The following is a 22,527-nucleotide window of genomic DNA, read 5'->3' on the forward strand; positions in this document are numbered from 1 at the left end:
TTAATCTTATAATTAATTGTCATTTTCATAATGTCTTATCATATTAACCATATATAATTAATACAGTAAGAAATTATGGAAATGACAATTAGTTATAAGATTAACAATATATATATATATATATATACATATATATATATAATTATATATAATTATATATATTATATTAATTATATAATAAGTGCCGTATTATTTTAATGTATATTTATTATTTATCCTTCAAGCATATGTTAGCATTTTGTTATACTTATTTATACATTAGAAAAATATTAAAATATAAAAGCGATTAAAATGCCTGTAATCTTGCAATTTCCAGCGTGCAATTACTAAGATTTTACACTTAAATCCTCGAATCCTTTTCTCGATTTAATAAAAAAATTTGCCATTAAATATAATAATGTGTGTATCTCAAAGATTAATCCGTTAATTGAATGAAGAAAAACGAAAGAAAGAAATGAATATTAGCTCGGAATAATTGCCCATAAACTGTGCGAAGTGTTGGCCATGATACAAAAGATCTTAAAGAGGAAAAAATATAAGCTAATCTATTTTTTAATGTTAAAACTTTCTAGATTGAAACATCAGATTCTTTCGAAGAAAGAAATTTCTAAATGCAATATCATTTCACTTTTTTTTAGTAAAACTTAATTAATTATAACTTTATTAATAATTTCTACATTACTATTAGAAACAGTTCTGCATTTATATCAAAATAAAAGAATTATCAGGATTTGTATTACAGATAAAATTTTTTTAGTTACCAAAGATTATTTCTAATTATTATTGCATAAATATAATGTCAGATTTAAAAATAAAGAAAACGAGAAAAAAATGGATTTAGGTAATTATAAGATTATATAATTAGATCCGAAATATTTAACGCAATACAATCTGATCATATACATATAATTAAATCCAGAATTTGGTACAATATGATCTTATTTTATGTATTCCACCAGATCTGATTACATCTAAAAATAAATCTAGTCGAATATGATTATATAAAAATAATATCGCACCAAATTTTGATTATATATGACCATAAAATTACATTTGTTATCAGATTTTTCCAAAACTAATATATATTATATATATCAGCTCGTCTGACTATATTATATCATTTTTTCTCGGGAAATTATTAACATTGACAAGTAGATTATACACTTTTAAATATATATACACAATAACAATATATAAGTTTTATATATGTATAAATATATACATACATCTAAATATATATGTATATATTATAGGCAGAAGTTTTAAGTATATAGGTCTTACAATGTTTAAAATTTCTAGAATTAAATTGTAACTTTTCTCTATGCAGGTAGCAAGTGCATACTATTTGACGTTAAAATGACATATTGCCTAGGTATATATACATTGTAATTATATAAATTAAACATAAAGGCATAATACATCAAACATGTACGATATATGTGCTATTGTTTTTTTATTAGGTGTGTTTTAAATGAAAAAGTTTTAAATGTTTAAAAAAGTTTAAATCTATATCCTACATTTAGCATTAATTATCATGATAAATATCTATGTAAAATTTTATTTATCAATAATATATCTGTATATAGTATACAAATATAAGATATTGAAGAAATTAAATTAATTAAATTAGAATTTATAAATTTAGATATAAATTATGAATTATGTTATTGAGTTTGCTCTCCTATAATCAAAGATAAAGTTCGTAACTGTTAAACGTCAAAGGTAAATTCAAGGATTATGACGGTATTAACATCGTATTAGTGAGATACTTTTTTATTCTATAACAAAAATTATACGTACATTATATAATACAAAAATGCGGTCGACATAATAATCCATCCATTTATTCGAGGTCGCGAGATTTTTGATCGAAGTTTTTGAGTAATCGATCGACAATTCTGAAATTGCGACTCTTCGAAGAGAGACCCACTTGGAAGACTGTCTAAACTAGAAGAGATATAATATTTGTAGTTATGTGAAATTATTTACATTAAAAGCCCCGTTTTAGCCCCAGTATCTCTAAAAAATAAGACGTGCTCTGATAAACCTTAAAATCAACATATAATTCATTGTCCGTATATCTAGATATGGGAGCATTATCAATGCGTAAAATTAGATGAAAGAAGACAAAAAAGGGAATCGTGGTATTTACCACAGAATATGCATAGCAATTAACAAACAAGCTTAAAGCCATTTTCTTTGGACTCATTATTTTAGTTATCAACATTTCTTCTGATGCGCATCTGAAATTATTTTTTCTAGATATTTTTAAAGATTAAGAATAAGATTGATGAACAAATAGAATAAATAGACTAATAGAATAGTCGCAGTGCCCAATCACGCATTTGTGTATCAAGATGATTCAAACGATATCAAAGAAACTTTTTTGACAAATATTTAATAGAATATAAATATTGAGTTTATTAAATGTTTTAAAATAATAAGCACATAGAGAATTTGAAATTTTAAATAAATAATTTTATAAAATATATTTAGAACAGTTGATTTTTTTTATTGAAAAAAAACAATAATCAAAATTTATATAAAATGTTCGGCAAGAGACAGAAAAAAGAAATACAGTTAATTAAATTAAGAAAAGTCATAAAAATAAATTCTATTAAATACTCCGATTTAAACAACTGATGAGAAACTATCATTTTCCTGATATCTAATTATTACAATATAACTAAATGTTATGTACGGTTTCATTAAAAAAATGTAACTAAAAGAACACTACTTTGAAAGTTTTTTTTTTTTTTTCTTTTTGTAATCATGTGCGTTTATAATCATTTTTAGTATTGTGTCTATATCACGTATTACCGCGTATTAATCTATTCAAAAAATGTTAATTATGTCATATATTAAATTATGTATACTTTTTGTTCCTAATATTGTCTACAATTAATTGATATATATATATATATATATTTGATTTATTTGATTATTATATATATTTGACATATTTGATTATTGACTTGTTTCGAACACATTTAACTTCGACATATAACTTCGAAAGTCATTATTTGAAAGTTTTATTCGTAAGTATGCGTGCATTATTTCATATAATGCACGCATACTTACATTACATACGAACATCTATGATACTCATTTCTGATGAATCATTCCTAGTGAAAATATTTTTAATAGAATTGTAGGTTCTTTTTCCAATCAACTTTTATTAATCAAGATGTAATTTAAAAATTTTTTATTTTTGAATATTTGATGAATTCAGGATTTTGGCAGTATTCAACAAACGTAAAATCTATAATTTCACAAATAGTTTACAACTTTGCAAATTGCACTTTATATTAAAACTTATATTTTATTTTATATCTTTCAGAATTGTCTCTTCTTACAAGATATATAATATAAAGAATGTAATATATAATCTTTATACATAACACTGCACCATTGCATTATATTGTACATCATACGCAATAACAGTAAAAGATAATATTATTAAATCTCTTAAGTGCTTTTGATATTTTAATTAAATTTAGTTGTATATTATACCATATATACCATATATATATATATGATTAACTATCAATACGATTTCTATTCTGATAAATTTTTGGAATACGCTCTTTTAAATCTTTCTAAATTTTTCGTCAGCACCTATAAATAAGTGGAACGATTTTTATTCATTAAATAATTATCGTAAAATTGTATACTTAGGGCACGCGATATTCATTAGTACACATTTTAGTGCCACGATTGACTCTAGTCATAATTAATTACCTTAGATACGTCACGAGATACACTGTAAATTTGAAAGTGCAAAAGTATCAGTTTGCCATCACAGTGATCCGTATTCTTGCGTTTCTCTGTTCATATTCTTCTTACAATTCAAAACTGCAATTAAATTTGCAATTACATAATTACGACTAAATCTGCATAATCTTATAAGCATTATCAATAAATTCATGCTGTGCATGAAGTTAGTAAATCAACCTCTCGGAAGCGGAGATTACGACAATAGCAAAGCTTTTATATGTGTGTAATTTCAAAAAAAAAAATAAAAAATATATGTGAGTATATTTTTTCGGCATATGTTTTGTAATGTTTTTATCGATTTCTCAATATCTATGAAATGTTTGGTATTCTTGAATCTCCAGCTATTGCTACGTAAAAACAATACTGTTTTTCTTACGATTATGACATAATTTCTTACAAAAATGACATAATACATATTGCATATTTTGCTGAAATTATGAGCTTCATGTAGCAGAAAATTTTATGATATTTATCATTCTTTATAATATCTATAATTTACAATAAGATAATTCATACAAATAATTTGCGACAACGATACAACAAAGGTAAATAAAATTTTCTTCCATACATTTTCAAAAAACAAGACATGTATAATTTATCTGTTATTACCAAGAAAGTTTCGATAAAAAATTTGCATTTTCAAATAGAAATATATCATAAATTTTAGCTTTTGGATTATACCTTGGTAAAATTATTATTACGCTCAAAGTATATTTCATCATACAAAGCTATGATAAAATCACGAGTGAATATTTGAATCTCATTATGTATTTCCCGTTTGAAACAACATTAAATGAAAGAGATCTTAATTGAGCGAATCTATAATTGAAGTCAATATATACCGTTTAATTTGAATTCAAGATCCAAGTATATATGCAATAATTCCGTGTATATTTTATTATCTTTAATATTTTAAACTGTAAATAATTCATACACACAAGCAGACAAGAAATGATGACGTTTGGATTATTTGTCCATTTAAATTATACATGAAAATATATGTGTGGATATATTTGATAATTAAGAGATCCTGCACGCTAATTGCACAAAAGTTTGACGTTGATTTAACTGTCAGATTTTCACTATAATAAGAATGCAAAGATAAGAAAATACAGAATAAAATGCGCAATAGCTGGATTGCTTTAGTTTCTGTAAAAAGAAAAGACTAAAAAATTAAATCGCTGAATAATTAAATATATTCGATTTATGCCAATGTTTGGCCATCTCTTCGGTTATTACGAATTACTTTCGCATTGTACGTGTTTGATCTTCTTTCTCAAAGGCACTGAAGATCTTTGCACGTTTTGACACGTGGGTAACATTAACAGGATAGACTGCAATGTGGTTTAAGTGAAAGAGCGGAATGATAGTTGCTGCGTCTCATTGCGATCGCGTCATCTTCTTCCTCGGCCGTTCCCAATTAGTCGCTTTTTCCTTTTCCGTTTGGTATCTCGTCGTTGCTAACTTTCTCCGCGATGCCGTTCGCTCTGGCCGAGTTCTGGATCGACGGCGTTGAACCGTCGCCTTCCTTCTTCGGGGTATAAGCGTTATTGTAAAAGTCCGAGAACATGAAGTAGAAGAACACCGCGTTTGGCAGGACGAAAACTAGCGAAATTTTTGGATAGTTGCAGTCGTAAAACAATAATTGGCAGTTGTGCAGGAAGGCTAGACAGAATTGAGCCTGTAGAAACCGAATAAAAATCGTCGCATTAACAGCTTTCATAAATATATACATAAATAATGAAACCGCTTGTCAACGCTCGGTCGATATTGAATGAAATTAATCATTAAGATAGGAGAAAAATTTGAAAGAAAATTAGTGATACTCTTATTTTATTACGGTGTTTACTTCTTACCATTTGCAAAGTGGTAATGTACTTCTTCCACCAAAGGTACCGTTGACACATGTGATGAGGTAGCAATGCTGACAATAGATAATAAGTGTACATGATGATGTGCACAAAGCTATTAATGATTCCTGCAAGCGAATCGTATCGAATCAGTACGTGTGATTTTTGGTTTCTGATTATTAAAATTGCGTAAAACAAATGATACAGAGTTCCCCATTCTATCGAGAAGAAGGCGGAAGAGATCGAGACGCATGTATCATATTCCTTACCGTGACATACCTATAAAAATACCGTGGCCTCCGGGATAATACTTTGTAGCGCCCCATGATATCATTGGCATCACGGTATGATGGTACATATGAAGAAAAGTGATTTGCTTTTCCTTTTTACGCAGTACGAAGAACACCGTGTCAAGGAGCTCCGTAAGTTTCGCCAGAAAATACAAGTATACGCCTCTTGCGATCTACAACAAACATCGTGTAAGAAATGGATAAAGACTTATAATTGACTTGAATCGTTTTACCTCCATTCACTTATAACGTTAGAAAAATTTAATTATATTTATTTTGTATATATTTGCATTGCGTTCTGCATAAATAAGTGTATCTTGTACTTGTAAAACACTTATCTTAAGCAAAACACATTTGCACATTTTGCTATACTGCGTGAAAAAAACGATAAGTATGTAGTAATCCAGTTATCAATAAAAACCAATGTGCGAACGTATTTCGAAAATCAATCGTGATTGTGTGATTGGAAATTAATTAGAATCGCAAAAATTTAATTTTTATATGTTATTAGAATACAACATTTACGCACTCTCAAAGCATGCGGAGAATTCGAAAAGTCCACCGGCTCACATCTCCAATTGTAGCTGCTATTGAGCCACGCACCGGTAAAGCCTTCCCAAAACAACCACGTGCTAATAAGAATCTGTAGAAAATTGTAAATAACTAAGGTATTTTTTAATTGGTACGGCTTTCGATGTTCCATATATCTCGGGCCCCATGATAATACGAAGTATAAATAGCCAAATATGATGCTAAGGCCAGGTATGGGTGATGGTATGAGAAACCAGTCTCTAGTTCGAGGATCTAAAAATAAAATAACAGTCTCGATTTATATTTTGCACTCGATTTTATGTAAATAAATTTTTTATATATTATTCCAATATTTAAATAAATTTAAATTTAAATAATTCCAAATTTAAATAATTTGTTCTCTCTCTGAATATTATTAAAATGAGTTTTAAAAATAAATCTTTTGTAAAATAGTTAATGCAAATTTTATTTTTCTTCTTTTTAGACATTTCTCTTTGTTTTTTTATAAATTAATACAATTAGATAATAATATTAATTTTACTATATTTCTAAACAAAATATTTATATAACTATTTATGTAAGATATAATACAAGATTAATAAGTAAAATCAAAGAAAATTATATTATAATTAAAAGTTGCGAGATTAAAGTATGATAAAGTAAATAAAATTTACGGTATATATTACAGTATCTATGATTCTATAACATAATTTAGTTCGATATTTTATGCAACAACGAGAAAGTATGCAAAAGGACACCACGAGTAAGAAAATACGAGTAATTATGTATCGTTATATCATTGCCATAGATCAATAATCTCACAATCCTTTTCAAATTTAATAAATCTTGTGTTATGTGTAAACTTGCCGGATAAATCGTGGAATAGATAGTGCCAGTATCGCACTGCTGAATTGTTGTAGATATTAGACATCCTGTCGATCGTCGGCGGCGCGGTGATATTCATTGTGGGAAGTTAACTGAAAAAAAAATCATTTTATTTTGTAAACGTTAGTTTTTATTTTAAAGCATCGTAATATTTAAGCACATTTAAATATTCAAATATATTCTTAAATGTACATATATACATTAAAAAATTATGTATATATCTATTGTGTATATATATATATATATATATATATATATATATATATTTTTTTTTTTAATTATTTTATATATATATATATATATATATATATATATATATATGATATGTAAAAATATTAACACACAATTTTTAATTATAATAATACGTATATAAAAATTAAAAATGCTTATTAAAAATATAATACTGTTGTTTTGAAGAATAAAATGCATGTAAGTTCTCTATGCATATATAATACATGTCAGTTTTCAGGAATTTGTTACCCTCTTCTCCCGTCTAAATATATTGCCAAATTCTATTACAAGCGTCACATATATCTATGGCATTTTCACTAGCAAGTGAAATACCGAAGAAAAATTTGCAATTTGTCATAAAAAGAAATTCTCACTTTTATATCGTCATTAAACCCACGAGGCCCTAATTGAGCAGCATGGAATTTTCTTGCGTAAGATGCGCGGTTTGCCGATTGCTGAAATTTACATTCCTCCAATAAATCTGCGTACGAACCGGTTCGCATATGTCTCATATGATCCCATGAAGTCACGATAGAAAAAAAAGGAAAAAAAGAGAGACAGGAAGAACGCGCTCATTTTTGCTCTAATGACAGGTCGAATCACCACTTATTGACGTTATATTCAATTGCAATGAGTTACATCGTTAGAAAAGCATGCGCAATCGTAAACGCTTGGCGTGACGAACGCCGACCGTGTTAAACTTGTCTCTTTTTCCCATTGTTGTATTAATCCGTGATAACAAATTGATTCAACCATGGATTGAATTCAATTAGTCCGTAGTGCCAATCCTTTGACACCACAGCATCCTTTCATAGATGAGTTATTTTTTTTTTAACTCTATATTATAGAGAAATATACTAAAAATGTTCTAAAAAATGTTATCCACTCGTCTTAATTGATTAATTGAATAATATATATTATATAAAAATATTCATATTTCGCACTAATATTTTTTCTTCCAAAAAGAAATAAATTTCTTAAATAGTACAAAATCTACTTTTATATTGTTTATTTTATACATATATAATGCAAAACATTACATAAATAGACAAAATAGATTTTATACTATTTAAGAAATTTCTGATTTCTTTTTGAAAAATAAAAAAGAAATATATATATCAATCTTATCCTTCTTATGTAATTACTGCAAATTCACGTATTCAGTCATTTTTTATTTCTTTCGCAAATATATGTCATTTCAGATCATCAGAATTATTTGCCCAAACATACCTTCACTGAAATGATTTAATAATATCATTTTCTCACAGTCAAATACAATTTCCGTCAGTGCCGACATGCTTTCACACCATTTCACGTGCGCGTCCGGCTTCTCCTGATTAATACTATTGATGTCATTAGCCGTCTCGATAAAATGCATCACAATTGTCTTTTTGACTTTCCACACAGCGGAACCAAGTGAAAACGCGAGTAGCGGAACCAAGTTGTTAGTGCGAGCGATAAATGATGGACCGATTGCATGTCGGACTTTTCACTGGAGGAATGACAGCAGAGGCCAAAAAAAAAAGATCGGCATGTGATTACAACTAGCAGTTTAATACAACTAATCGTATAATTTCATCACGCACAAACAATTCCTCGTTAAAAGAAGTTATAGCCCAGATATATGTATGCAACATAGTTCCAGACGATAGGGAGGCGTCACCACAAATTTTCTTCTTAGTTCTTAACCACTTTTTTCACAGTCTAACCGTCCGTGAAATATACAAATTGCCTACTAAATCACGTGGCAAGAAGACGACTGCTTATAATCACAAACAAGTATAAAGTTTATTCGACATATTGTACACAGCTCCCGAGAATAATAATTGCCACTTGTATTTTCGAGAGATCGTCTTCTCGTTGATTGTCGACCATTATTTAGCACACACACACACACACACACACACACACACACACATACATATACATATATAACAGTTATATATCATTATAAACATTTAATTTATAAAAAATAATTATATATATATATATATATATAAAGAAAATTTATTATTAAGAGTAAATAAAAGTACTTGCTTTCTCTATCTTAAGTATACAGGAATATATTTTCTTCATAATTGCACTGCATTTCGTAATAGCTTTTTTCTAATCATACATTAGCATCGTAATTTTCACGTTTAATTTTGTATTTATATGCCCTCATGCACTTGAACATGATGGGTTTAATTACCGTATCAGACATTCTACAGATTCTCTTGCATCGTTTATCGCAAAAATATGATATGCAATCAGCAATAGATGTACTTCATAATCTCATCTCATTGATTTAATATCTCGACCATATTGTTATTGAATCGAAAAATAGATGCTAATATGCAAGAGAATCATCGCATAATGCATAACATGTTTTTCGGTATAATGCGTTTTTCCTCGTGACTGCTAGACGCGTGTTATATTATATTATTGCTCATCGAAGAAGACTTGCGGCTTACGAAAATTGTAAAATCGTAAAATCGCGCAAGCTTTCGTAAAACTGACCATTACATCAATTGTATAATGGCCCCTGGGACATTGGCAGAAGCCGATGCAATGTCGTTAAAGTGCTATTACATAACATTTCTCATTTTAAGACATAGCTAACCGGTTTCTCGACGCTATATCGTCAGAATAGCATTCATTCAACTAAATTTAGCTTTACAAACTTAGCAGTTTAAATTCCTTTTTATCTGTTACAATCATTCAATTCAATTTAATATCTCTCGTCTCACAGTTTATGATGTTAAGTAAACTGTAATATTAAGTAAATAAATCGCAAACTATGTGAATGGTTTCTGTAAACTCTTAAAATAAAAGGGACATAATATTTAAATGTGAAAAACAATATCTGAAAAATAAATGTAATTATATATGAAATTTCCGTCTAATAATTAATAAAGTTATACAAATTTTCATTTAAATAAGTACTTGTATAGATATATTATTATTTACTTTCCTGTATTAAACAATTATGCGTAACATAATAAAAATAAACTAGACGCGCTATTTCGCTTTATATTCTACTTTTTTTATGACATTTTATTAAACGTTTCATTCTCTGTACGATTAATATATTTCTCTATTAGTTTAATTTTTATATTCTACAATAGTGAGACGAATTAAATAAATTGATATTATCACGAAAATATAATGACGGAACTAAACTATAATTAATTAAGCAAAGATTGTTTTGATTAAACAACGATTAATTTGCAATCAATGTAAGAAAATATATATTGATTCTATTTACTTTGTTAATTTAAATCTTTTCTTTTTCGTTATGTATGTATGTATAAATGTTTCATACATTCATCCAAACCACACATTTCTCTAATCGTTCTCTAATTATTCGGAATGAAAAACTAAAACTCTCGAAAGTATAGTCGCTTCCACTTTGCGCAACTATGTCCAATTATTTTCGTTATTATCGCGTATGTGAAAAGGGTACGATGAAATGTCAGTTTGCAACATGCAGCCAGACATCCTCCTATTATCGATGTCTCACATTACGCTTCATTGACACATGAATTATCGACCCGCCAGGTTTTACATAATAAACCACCAGAGCTATATTCCTATACTACTGTCGCACATGTACGCGTTTTCTAGAATGAACGACCGACTTTGTGAAACCAACAATTGCTTCAGGATCATGCAAATGACCGTCAATAAATTCCCCTTGCGAAATATGCCACCACCGGCCGGTGATTTGTCCTTTTAACGGCGCAACTGCGACGCATCATTCCCCCCCTCCCCCCCCCCCCCTATTCGTTTTAGAGCATTCATATGTACGTATTTGTACACGCGCGGACACGTGACTGCATCACACGCGTGATTCTATCGCCCATCGAGGGTCCGTGATGGCCCAACTGCAGTTTCACCTACTAATTGCGACACGTGCTTCTTCGCTATTTCACTTTTCCAAGCGTGTATTTGTTCCGATCCCTATTTCTCCTTCTTTCCTGTAAAGATTATTAATTTAGATTCTGTTGCGCATCCTTCTAACGCGCATGCTGCATCAGTATTATCTCAATCAAAAGAAGCGCATAATGGGTTATTAAAATTTTCTTCATATATAAATCTTCGCTTTCATTTTTCGCGATAATATCTATTTGATTTTTATTTTTATATGTGCGTTACTCAAACATATATGTACTTACAACACAAGCATTTATAAACACAATATAATAACATTAGATGCTTTTTTTCTCGCATAATATTTTATTTTATGTTCTTTGCTATTTTCACTCTTTTATTTCTCTTTTATCTTATCGTGCAATTTCATTTTTTTGTGTCTGATTTTAATCATGTTGAAATGTGTCTGATGAAATTTTTCAACTTATTCTGAAACTGAAAAAAAAATTTAATTCCAGGAGCGAAATAAACTTATCTATCTAATAGATTTTTTCTCTCGCTCTATCTTTTTATTTTATCTATTTGTAATAAATATTGCAGATATAATCTCTGTTTTAACTCTCTTCCTTGTCGATGCGTTTTAGTATTGTACGATTGGAAGAATTATATGTCATACATTTTGAAATCGTATTATCTCTACATTTCACCACACATCAATAATAGATAAACTCGAGTTAGAATATGTATTATGTTATCTGTTGACTGATTCGTACATATTTATACAAATTTTGCATAGATGCATAAATGCAAAATCTTTTTCGCGTTCAAAGTAAAACATAACAATTTTCTTTTAAAGAAATGTATGTACTATAAATTTATAATATATTTTAGTCGTAAAAAATATAAACTATGTATGCACGCATATATTTGAAGAATATTTGTAAAATAAAAAGTTTAAAAATAAATGAGCTTCTCTTTCCGCTTCCACAAATTTTTTTTTGTTTATATGTCCTTTTTGCAATGGCTAATTCAATCTTTTATACATTAAACAAATTTAAGTAAGTTTATCAAAAACGAGATTTATGAGACCGTCATTAAGTACATATGCAGTAATGTACGAGAGAATAGATTATATAAGCTGCAGTGTTAATGAGCAATTACACTGTGGTTTTTAGCAGTGGATTGTGTTACTAACATTCACGGCCAACGACACGACCGACATGATTGTCTCACGTTGAATGTAGCGTAAATATACAATTATACACACCTTGATGCTTATTTTATAATCTCCTTGAGAATTTGCAATAAGATTATTATCAATAATGTCGTTTTGTGTATTGTATTTATTGCTTCAATATATTTCTACAATATAATTAGATGCAAAATATAATATAACAAACACTAATTGTAATAGAAATCGAATTAAATTTTATGTGATATCCTAATAAACTTATTTCTTATTCCTAATTTTTTTGAGAAAGAAATGAATTCTTGCACGCACAATGGTTAGGAAGAAAAAAAAAGATATAATATTTTGAATATATATTTTCCTTTTAATAAATTAATACGTCAAACTTATTATCTTAATATCATAAGCACGATCATTGAAAATAAATATTAAATTAAATTACTATACATATAACGCGCAAAACAGTACTAAAGAGAGCAAAAAAAAAAAAGTATTGAATAGAGGTGCAGAAATTTTAATTTCATCACCTTTAGTTCTTAATTTTCGAGCAAAGTTAAACATGCTAAGATATTCAAATGTATGTCACTAAGAAACTTATTCGATTATTTTTTTCCTTTTCTATTAGTTTCTATGCCACGTCAATTCAGAGAGCTCGAATACCGGTCGCGAAGGAAGTCATATACCTCTCGCGTATAATGCGTTTGCTCTGTCTGCTGCGACGTGCGTACTGTGAGTTTATTGACCAATGACGCGCATTCAGAGAAGGTATATTCCGCGGCTTCAAGAAACTTACTGCAATAGGAAATCACGCAATATTCATTTTCTCATGATGATTAACATTCTCACGTGTCGATCTCGTTAATTGTCAGCTGATTACGTATATTTTCCTAGTAGATAGGAAATGGTAACAAAGTGGAAAAGAAATTTCTGCAAGAGAAATTCATATTATTTTGTATTATTATATTATATATCGACTGTAACGCTTAAATAATTCATGATCGGCGAGCCCACAAGCGCGAAAATATGTGAAAACGATCGAGAATTTAGTTTGCGTGACGTTGCAAATTAATTTAAACACACGGTCGTTTTTATTTTCAATATTTAAGCTCGTAAATTTTATTTAATTTATGTAATCGAACATATATATAATTAGTTATAATTAGTTGTTATATTAATTCACATTATAGAAAGTTGAGAAGTCTTTTGTTATGCAAAAATTATTATAAATTTTCAAATTATAATCACTTTAGAAATTTCTCAGAATATAGATCTCTTTTTCTTATATTTCAATCCTGACTTTTCTAAATGATTTTGCAAATACTAAGATCGTTTACTTTACGCAAGCTATTTCAACAACGATCCATTGTATCTCTCATCTTTAAAGTTTTATTAATAGTTCTCTCCCCCTCTCTCTCTCTCTCTCTCTCTCTCTTTATCTTCGCACTAATGAAAACTTTGAATAGAGTCGCTTGAACGCATGATTTCATCGCTACTATGCATCGGCACTCCATCATGAAAACATATACGATGTAGTATTGCGTTATCTGGTAATTTCATGGCTGTAAAGTCGGTCGTCAATGTTTCGAATAAGTTTTATATGTCGCAAGAATTCGCCTTGCGAGATTATAAGATCGAAAAACCTTCCAGTGATTTATTGTTAGTTATGTTTTCTCATCTGCGATATGATTCTCAAGATTTACGAGACGCTTAGATAAAACAGTATTTATCCTCGCAATATATAATTGATGTTAATGATCAGAAAAAAGAGTACTAAAGAGACATATCGAAAATCGGAAACCTCGACATTGCAATTGAAAAAAAACTTATTTAATTAAGGATAATTGTAGTTGTCACACACGCAAATGTTATCGATGCCGACCCTGTTTTCATGACAGCACAATTGCCAAATTATAGAGTAGCAATCTTACGACTTGCAGTGAATAGAAAGGAGCTAGTAATAATTCACACGTTGCAGGTCCATGATAAAGAAGGAACATAACGAATGACGTGATATATAAAAAAAAGAACATTAACATTAATTGTACAAATAATAGTACGATGGAAAATTACATAGCGGCAAGAATTGAACATAGACACTGCAACAAATGTAGAAAAAGAATGATGATTATAGATTGTGCAATTTTTGCAAAGTTATAAACTAATACGACCTAATATGTATATAATGTATAATTAACATAAAAAATTACAATTATTCCTATAAACGTTAAAGTTAAATAAGGTCTAACTAATTTTCTATCTTCAGAATAACTGGTCTATTTGAAAGGAATTCTGGCGGCAATAATTTGTACGTTTCAACTGATGTAAGCAATGTCAAGTAATAGTTCCTGATAGAGAAAAAAAAAGATAGAGAAATTGGTTGCACAACAAAGTTGCAATCATACAGATATACACGCCGCTTTAATCATCGTATTTAAGATTGCATTTAGGATTTTCCAATCTGACAATATCTAGAAATAAAATAGCGCAAAAAAAATTATTTTATAAAAAGGGAAATAGAGAAAGAAAGAAAAATAGATAAAATTTTTCTATCAAATCTCAAAATAATTTCTTATAAATTAGTGTTTATACATACATATAAAACCAATTTCTCAAAATGTCAGTACTTACAATAAGTTATAATTATATAAAAATATTATATAATAATTACATTTTATTATTATATAATAATAACTAGATAATTTTAATCTGTACATATATATAAAATATTATTTGATCAGATATTATATGACAGCAATATGTAAAATAGTTAGTTTTGACTTTTTCCTCTTTTTTTTTGTATAAACTTAATATATACACACATTGTGAATATATATTTTTATATAACAGGCGCATTCTAATAAAATTTTTTTTTGTCTAAAATATATCACATTTAAAAATACATAAGCTGCATTATGAAATTTAAATTTTTTTAAATTTTATTTGCATGACAGGTTGTGCAGCACGATTACATTTGACGTAGTTTCTTGTAAATCACCGTAAATTATACTATAATCATTACATAGGATAAATTAATTTACATATTGATTATATACATATTGATATATTACTGGATAAAAAATTTAAAAGTATCGTACATTGTGATATTTACACAAGAGTAAAAGCTGCGTGTGATATATTATATTATATATATATTTACATATAAAGTACAGTAAACAGTAAACAGTAAACAGTTTACAGTAAACAGTAACCTCTTAAGACTTTATATCTATGCAACGACATTAATTATTTAAATATTATTCGTCTCGACGTTTCAATAATTTAATCGAACTTCTTGATATATTACACGCTTTTGTCATAAATTTATACTGCTACCTTTGTTGAAGGTAGATTTTTAGTTTTTCGATAATTCTTACATTTTACTTTCTTAAATCGGTCAAACAGCCTATAAAACCAACTATAAAACAGATATGAATATTGTCACGATAGTAACACGTGGAATGAGTATTATGTTTCTTTTTAGTTCAGTACAAATTTTGTACAATTAAATAAATAAATAAATTATACATTTGTAAATATACATTTTTATACAAAATGATTTGTAAATACACGGCAATATTTTAAAGCACAAATGTAGACACTAAAACAAAAAAATATTATTTGAACATAGATAGTATATATCATAGTATTTCAGAGTTATAGAACATTAAAGAAAATGGTTGAAGTGTTTGTCTTGTTGCTTCAATATACGTTAGAGCCTCAATAGTAAGCTTCATATTGAATTCCTCGTACTTGAAAAATATCAATTGGTTCGAACAGTCTTGCATTTATTTTGTACATTTTCCAGCAAGTTATTAAACGTGATTAATTCGTAGCATACAACAATAGAAATTTTAAATAATTTCAAAAATAAAAATTAAATAAATTTAAATCAGAAGACCATAATGATTATGCTATCAGGATCCAGCTCTCCTTATCTATTAATCTGGGGAAAAAATGTTTAAAAATGCTTGGCTTGCAAGAAAAAAAATTAAACACATTTCTTCTTTATATAATCTATCACAATTCAAAAACTAAAATATATAGAATTTCTATTCAAATAATAAATTTTTTACTTGTTTCAATGTACAGGTATATTCATCCCGTAAAATACTGCGTATTTTTATAAATCATCCTGTATAATGCAAATAACTTTTTTTTAATATAAAAGCATCATTCCAATAAACATAAATTACATTGTGTAATTCAAATTTGCATTTTCTACTTTTAATTGTATTATTAATTCATAGAACTTAATTATTCAAATAAAGTACTTCATTTCATGGTTTCTTCTTAAGCAGTTTTCGGTCTTGCGATACAACTTTGCGACCACATACATTCAGGATCACTTATGCTGTCTTACCAGCTTTAAGTCGACCAACGTAACAACATATCATTGGTATCTTGCTACGCTTTCTTCCCGTTGATCATTTCACCATCAATATATATATATATATATATATATATATATATATATATATATATATGTATAATATATTATATATATATGCTTATATGTGTGTGTATACAGGGTGTGTCCCATAAAGATTGAATCAAAGGACGTGTAAAGGACTTTTTTGTTCAGTTTAATGTGCTCTACCTGCTCAACAAACGTTGATTCAATCTTTATGGGACACCCTGTACATCACTATACAGAAAGTTCACGTGCAATAGAGCAAACGATGTTCAACAACATTCATGCACGCGATCGCGTGCTTACGCGGATACGCGTGCACGCGTCGTCTGTGTGCCACGTGTGTGCAGCTATCAACGATAATCACATCACTGACAGTGAAACGAATCTGCGACCTCTCGCATAGACATATGATAAATTATGTTCACTTGAGACTGTCATTGTGCAAGATCGCATTATTCATAGAGAATATATTATAAATAGTCGAATCCGTATAATCAATCTGATATGACTGAAGAGTTTGCGATTGCATTAAAATTTCTATTTCAGAAAAAAATATTGTTTTACGATCGTTGCATTAATATCGTGAAGATAATGATAAAAAATAATTTTATATGTTAAATTAACTGTGAAAAAATTCACTCTTTTTCATATATCTACATAATACATAAAAAATTAAAAAAGATACCTTTTTTCTTAAATTCATCTAATCGTGCAAAAATAAAAATAAAAATCTGCCCGTTCTTAATCGTAAAATAATATACATATAAACATTCTACAAATACCGAATTTCTTCTAAAATCTTACTTATTCCGTGAAAGTAAAAGCGGAAAGTACCGTTGAAATTCTTAAGTTTCACATATATAATAATTAGTGCAAACATAAGCATGACATATGTGTATATATATATATATATATATATATATATTTTATGACATTATCAAACAAAACTCTATTATGCCGATTAAATATTTGTGCTCAATTTAGTTATATATATATATATATAAGCATGAAATATATGTATAACTAAATTGAGCACAAATATTTAATCGGCATGATAGAGTTTTGTTTGATAATGTCATAAACCATCTTCTCAATTCCAGTTCAATAATTCAACCAAAATAATGTATTACGTAATAAATTACCAAATTTTTATAAGAGAAGGAAATAACATTTATCGTTATTCTTAATTATTCTTAATTATTAAAATAAAAAATTTATTAGTTATATATTAAATTTTAAAAATTAAAATTAGTAAGAAAATTATATAATTTGATTATTTAATTCATCTGCATCACAAAGTGTGCCGTAGAAATCTATCATACTATGTATCAAATCGAAAAAATCAAGTGTACATTTTTTTGAGCTCTTGTTCATTAGCAAAGAGCTATACGTGCAGAGATTGAAAGAAAATTACAGTATTACAATATAGTATTAAATCAAGGAAGAGTGCATATCACTTCCGTGAGGAATATGTAACTCCAGTACTTTCAATATTTTTTATGCATAGAACTTATACAACAAAGAACATACAAAAGAATCAAATCGTTGAAAAAAGAAAAAGAAAAACATGAAGCCGACTGTTTTCGCCTATTTTTTTCTTAATTCGTTCTATTATTGTTAAAAGAGACTGAGTCGCTTCTAGAATGCAAGAAAATTTTATATAGAGTTGTATACCACGGTATAATGTAAGACTTTTGTGTCTTTTTTAATACTTTCACTAACAAGTGCAATGGCAGGAAAGATATTTCCTTGCTGTAAAAGCACCATTTGATCGCGATATTATTATTTCTAAGCCCGTTATTCGTGATTGAAGAAATCGAAACTAAAAACTTAGTAGTGAAAGCGAAGTTGAAGTGAGAAGTAAATATTTTACAGAAGATTTCCTGTTATATTTGCATTTTCTGCCAAAGAAATCTTCTCTCTCAATCCAATTTCTCTCACTTTACTTGTACGGACTTAATTCGTGAATTAAAGTTATATGTATAATAAATTAAGAGAGAAATTATTTCAATGAAGAATTCCTCTCGTTGTCGCTGTGCGAATAAATTGCATGGTGTGTCAAACAAGCATTTTTTTATATCAGCGATAAACGTTTTTCACTAAAAGTGTAACTTACATGTATAATACTTCTCGCGCATGTCGATGCCTACATCTTTAGATATCATAATCGTAGGAAGTGAAATTATTATTGTAATCGCAGCGTTTATTAAAATTTATATCAAATAAAATTAGACAATTTATATTTTCTTGTTTCTTCTCTTTTAATAATGCGCAAATAACAGCGTTTGTGAAATTTTAACTTGGAGAAGCCAAGAGCGTTTTGTTATATGAAACGCTTTCCTTCCGGAAATACTAATTTAGAGAATAGCAGTTAGTAGTAAAAACTAACGCGTTGCTCTCTTAAGAAATGATGTAGGTCAACGATCTTAAGCAACTTCGTGGATCACTTAAAAAAAATTAGCAATCAATAATTTTGTGTAGAGAAAAAGAGTGTTGACGTTCCAGCAGAGAAGCTTACCTTTGAAATTTAATTGACGTATCACGCGTATGGCGGAACTCGCTAGTTCATCCTCTAGGATCGTCCACGTGGGACGTAACCACGCGATCTTTCTGTCGATTCCGCAACTTCACGACGAGAAGGTCTCAATAGTACAACACGACGATCTTAGGGTGCCAATAATTTTTATTTAACGATTCGACGATAGAAGAAAAAAGAAAGAAAAAAAGCTTCTTTGTTGAGATATATATATATATATATATTTTTTTTTTTTTTTCTCAAAAAGAGATCTCGAAAATGTCGCCAAAGTACGCACTGATTTTAATCGATAAGAGGATCGATCCTCCTACGATGATCCACAACGATTTTTCACGGCGATCGATCTCGCGCGATCCAATGTTTCCAAAGGACTGAACGACCGATTGCGATACGTTTGAAGTAAGCCCGCGGTATGCTTTCCACCTTCGGGTCCGAATAGTTGCAAGAAGTGGGGTGCTAAACATTCGAGCACACGGTTTCTCGTAAGTACGATGATGACAACGAGGCCGATGTCATGGTGGGGTGCCCCCCGAATGACCATAGAAGATCTCCTTTCTCGCAATTTCTTTCACAAGTCCAGTTCTACTCGATCTTTCTTTCCTCTCTCTTTCACGGAAATATTATCAACAGTTCTGGTCGCAGTTACGTCACTCAAACTGAGAAAGTTGTATGAGATACGGTTTCTTTCGTGATCAATAAGACACACACGCATCTCTCCTTTCCCTACAGTGTAGGTGTATAATATTCTTGCGTATATAAAAAGAAAAGGATTGCAAATATGAAATAAAAATAAATAAAACACGTATTAAAATCTATAGCATTGTAACATCGAAACATTACACTAGATTATGAAAATAGGTGAAAAAAAGTGTATGTTTTTGAATGTATTACTCATACGAATATTTTATTAATAAGTTATAATTAAAGCTCTCTAAGAAACTAAATTAAACGCAGATTTGCGTAAACTTTACGAAATCTCTTTCTTTTTATTTACCTTATATACTCGAGGATATATTATTCTCTATATATACATTAAATTAATTTAATTAGTTTTTATTCATGAATATTCTCGTTGTCATTTACTATGTATCTATTTAACCTTTTGTGACAATTGCAAATCACAGTCTCAAGGTTAGAACTACGCGCATTTCGAAAATTATTTTTCCTTAACGCAGAAAAGCGATTGTGTATCTCAATAAATGATTTATTAGCAAAAAAGATAGTTTTTTAAAAACATTTAAAACTGAACTATGTAACTAGAGAGACAGAGAGAGAGAGAAAGAGAGAGAGAGAGAGAGAGAGAGCAAAAAATATTAAAAAATATTAAAAATATTAAAAAATTTTCTTAATATATCGAATACAAAATATTGTCAGTCATATATATTTAAATTTACTGAAATCGAGAGAGAAAGAGAGAGAGAGAGAGAGAGATTTAATATGTTCATACATAATCTAATAAGATTAAATTAAAAGAATATTTTCATATATCATACACACACACATACACAAACACACACACATTCTTTCCTTTATTCAAAAGAGAAAAGAAAGTAAGAAAAAAATTATTCAGTATAGTTTATCGAAATTCATGGTTCGAATCTCTTTTTTAATCACATAGTTGTATATCTGAAAGAAAAATTATACAGTTCCAAGTACATATCGTGTTACTTAGATTAATATTGTACACTAAATATGCAATAACGCGATTGCGTGCGATGATTTGTTCTTTAATTAAGAGTACAGATTATTCGTATTATGCAACTTTCTTTGTGATTCATTTTGATATCTGCCTTCAGTCTTATTTTTGCAAAATTTACCTTTATTGGTAAGAAAAGAATACATATATCTTTCCATTCTTCTTACGAAAATTTTTTTTTAATTCAGCTGAAAATATTTTAAAAAATTTGCTTCTGATTTTTCCCTAAATTAGTTGACTGTTTCATCAATTTAGTTGGCAACTGATTTCCATTCATAATTCATTTATTGATATGCAAAGTTTGTTATCTAAACTGTCGCTACCAATGTTTGCAAAAATCTTACACAATATATGATGCAAAATTGTAAACTAATAAATGTGTAAACTAATATAAGCAGTATAAAAGTATATAAATATATTATTCAGCTAATGCTTATTAAACTGAAAGATGCAAAAGCGCTTTGCTAGCTAATGCATTCTTATAAATTAGTTCTAGAGATTCGAAAGTAGAAAGATTTCTATTATATCGCCAGTTTATACCGTACTTGTGATCATATTTGATCCTGATTACAGATTTCAAATTATATATAGTGAGTTTTAATATAGTTTTGCAAACTAATTGTTAGAAAAAAATTCTAAAGGAAAACTTTGTTGAATAGGATCAATCTTTCTCTCATTTCATATATATTCATAATATAATGTAATTAAGATGCAATATGATGAAATACTACAATATATGTGAAATATTATATATATGAAATATTACAATATTATAAAAAATAACTTTACAAAAGAACTTTTTTTTTATAAAATTATTCCAAATAAAACTGTTAAGTTTAAAGAGTTTTAAAAAATATAAACATTTTCTTACTCATTATATAATGCTGATAATTAGAAAGTTTCAATAAATGATCTCGTCCGACGTTCTTATAAAAAATACTTGGCTTTAAATTAACAAAAGCAGCATTAAAAAAATAGACAATAAAATGCTCTATATAACAATTAATAAATTGATATATATCGACGTCATATACAATTTGATTACCAATTATAATCTACTCATATTTTCACAAGATGTGAATTCCTTTCTCGCTCGCAGAGAGACCTTGAATGTGATACCGCTGCGCCGGAGAAAGGGTAGGAGAAAGAATCAAGTTTGCTATTAAGGCCAAGAGAGAAATCGCAAGCATATATTGTGAATGATCACAAGTCAGGAAAAAAGAAGAAAAAGAAAAAAAGCTTACTAGCAGAGCAACGACTCTAAGAACCAAGAGAA

At 28.5% G+C, this 22,527-nt stretch overlaps 1 protein-coding gene across 3 annotated transcripts in view; it reads right to left on the reverse strand.

Annotated features, from left to right (window-relative positions):
• Window positions 1–1,757: 1,757 nt before the first annotated feature.
• The window catches only part of Sit (stuck in traffic), a 58,633-nt gene continuing 37,863 nt past the window's right edge, over window positions 1,758–22,527 (reverse strand). For 2 of the 3 annotated variants that reach the window (XM_072902802.1, XM_072902803.1), the window contains exons 2-6: window positions 7,316–7,425; window positions 6,447–6,721; window positions 5,907–6,090; window positions 5,634–5,755; window positions 1,758–5,458 (exon numbers count right to left, since the gene is read on the reverse strand). In XM_072902802.1, coding sequence (XP_072758903.1) covers window positions 5,198–5,458; window positions 5,634–5,755; window positions 5,907–6,090; window positions 6,447–6,721; window positions 7,316–7,412 — 939 coding nt within the window. In that variant the 5' untranslated portion in view covers window positions 7,413–7,425 and the 3' untranslated portion in view covers window positions 1,758–5,197. Of the gene's footprint in view, window positions 5,459–5,633; window positions 5,756–5,906; window positions 6,091–6,446; window positions 6,722–7,315; window positions 7,426–19,537; window positions 19,941–22,527 lie in introns of those variants that run through there. The other variant, XM_072902801.1, reaches the window with a different exon arrangement.

The sequence above is a fragment of the Anoplolepis gracilipes genome, chromosome 11, assembly GCF_047496725.1.
Source record: "Anoplolepis gracilipes chromosome 11, ASM4749672v1, whole genome shotgun sequence".
Lineage (NCBI taxonomy): Eukaryota > Metazoa > Arthropoda > Insecta > Hymenoptera > Formicidae > Anoplolepis > Anoplolepis gracilipes.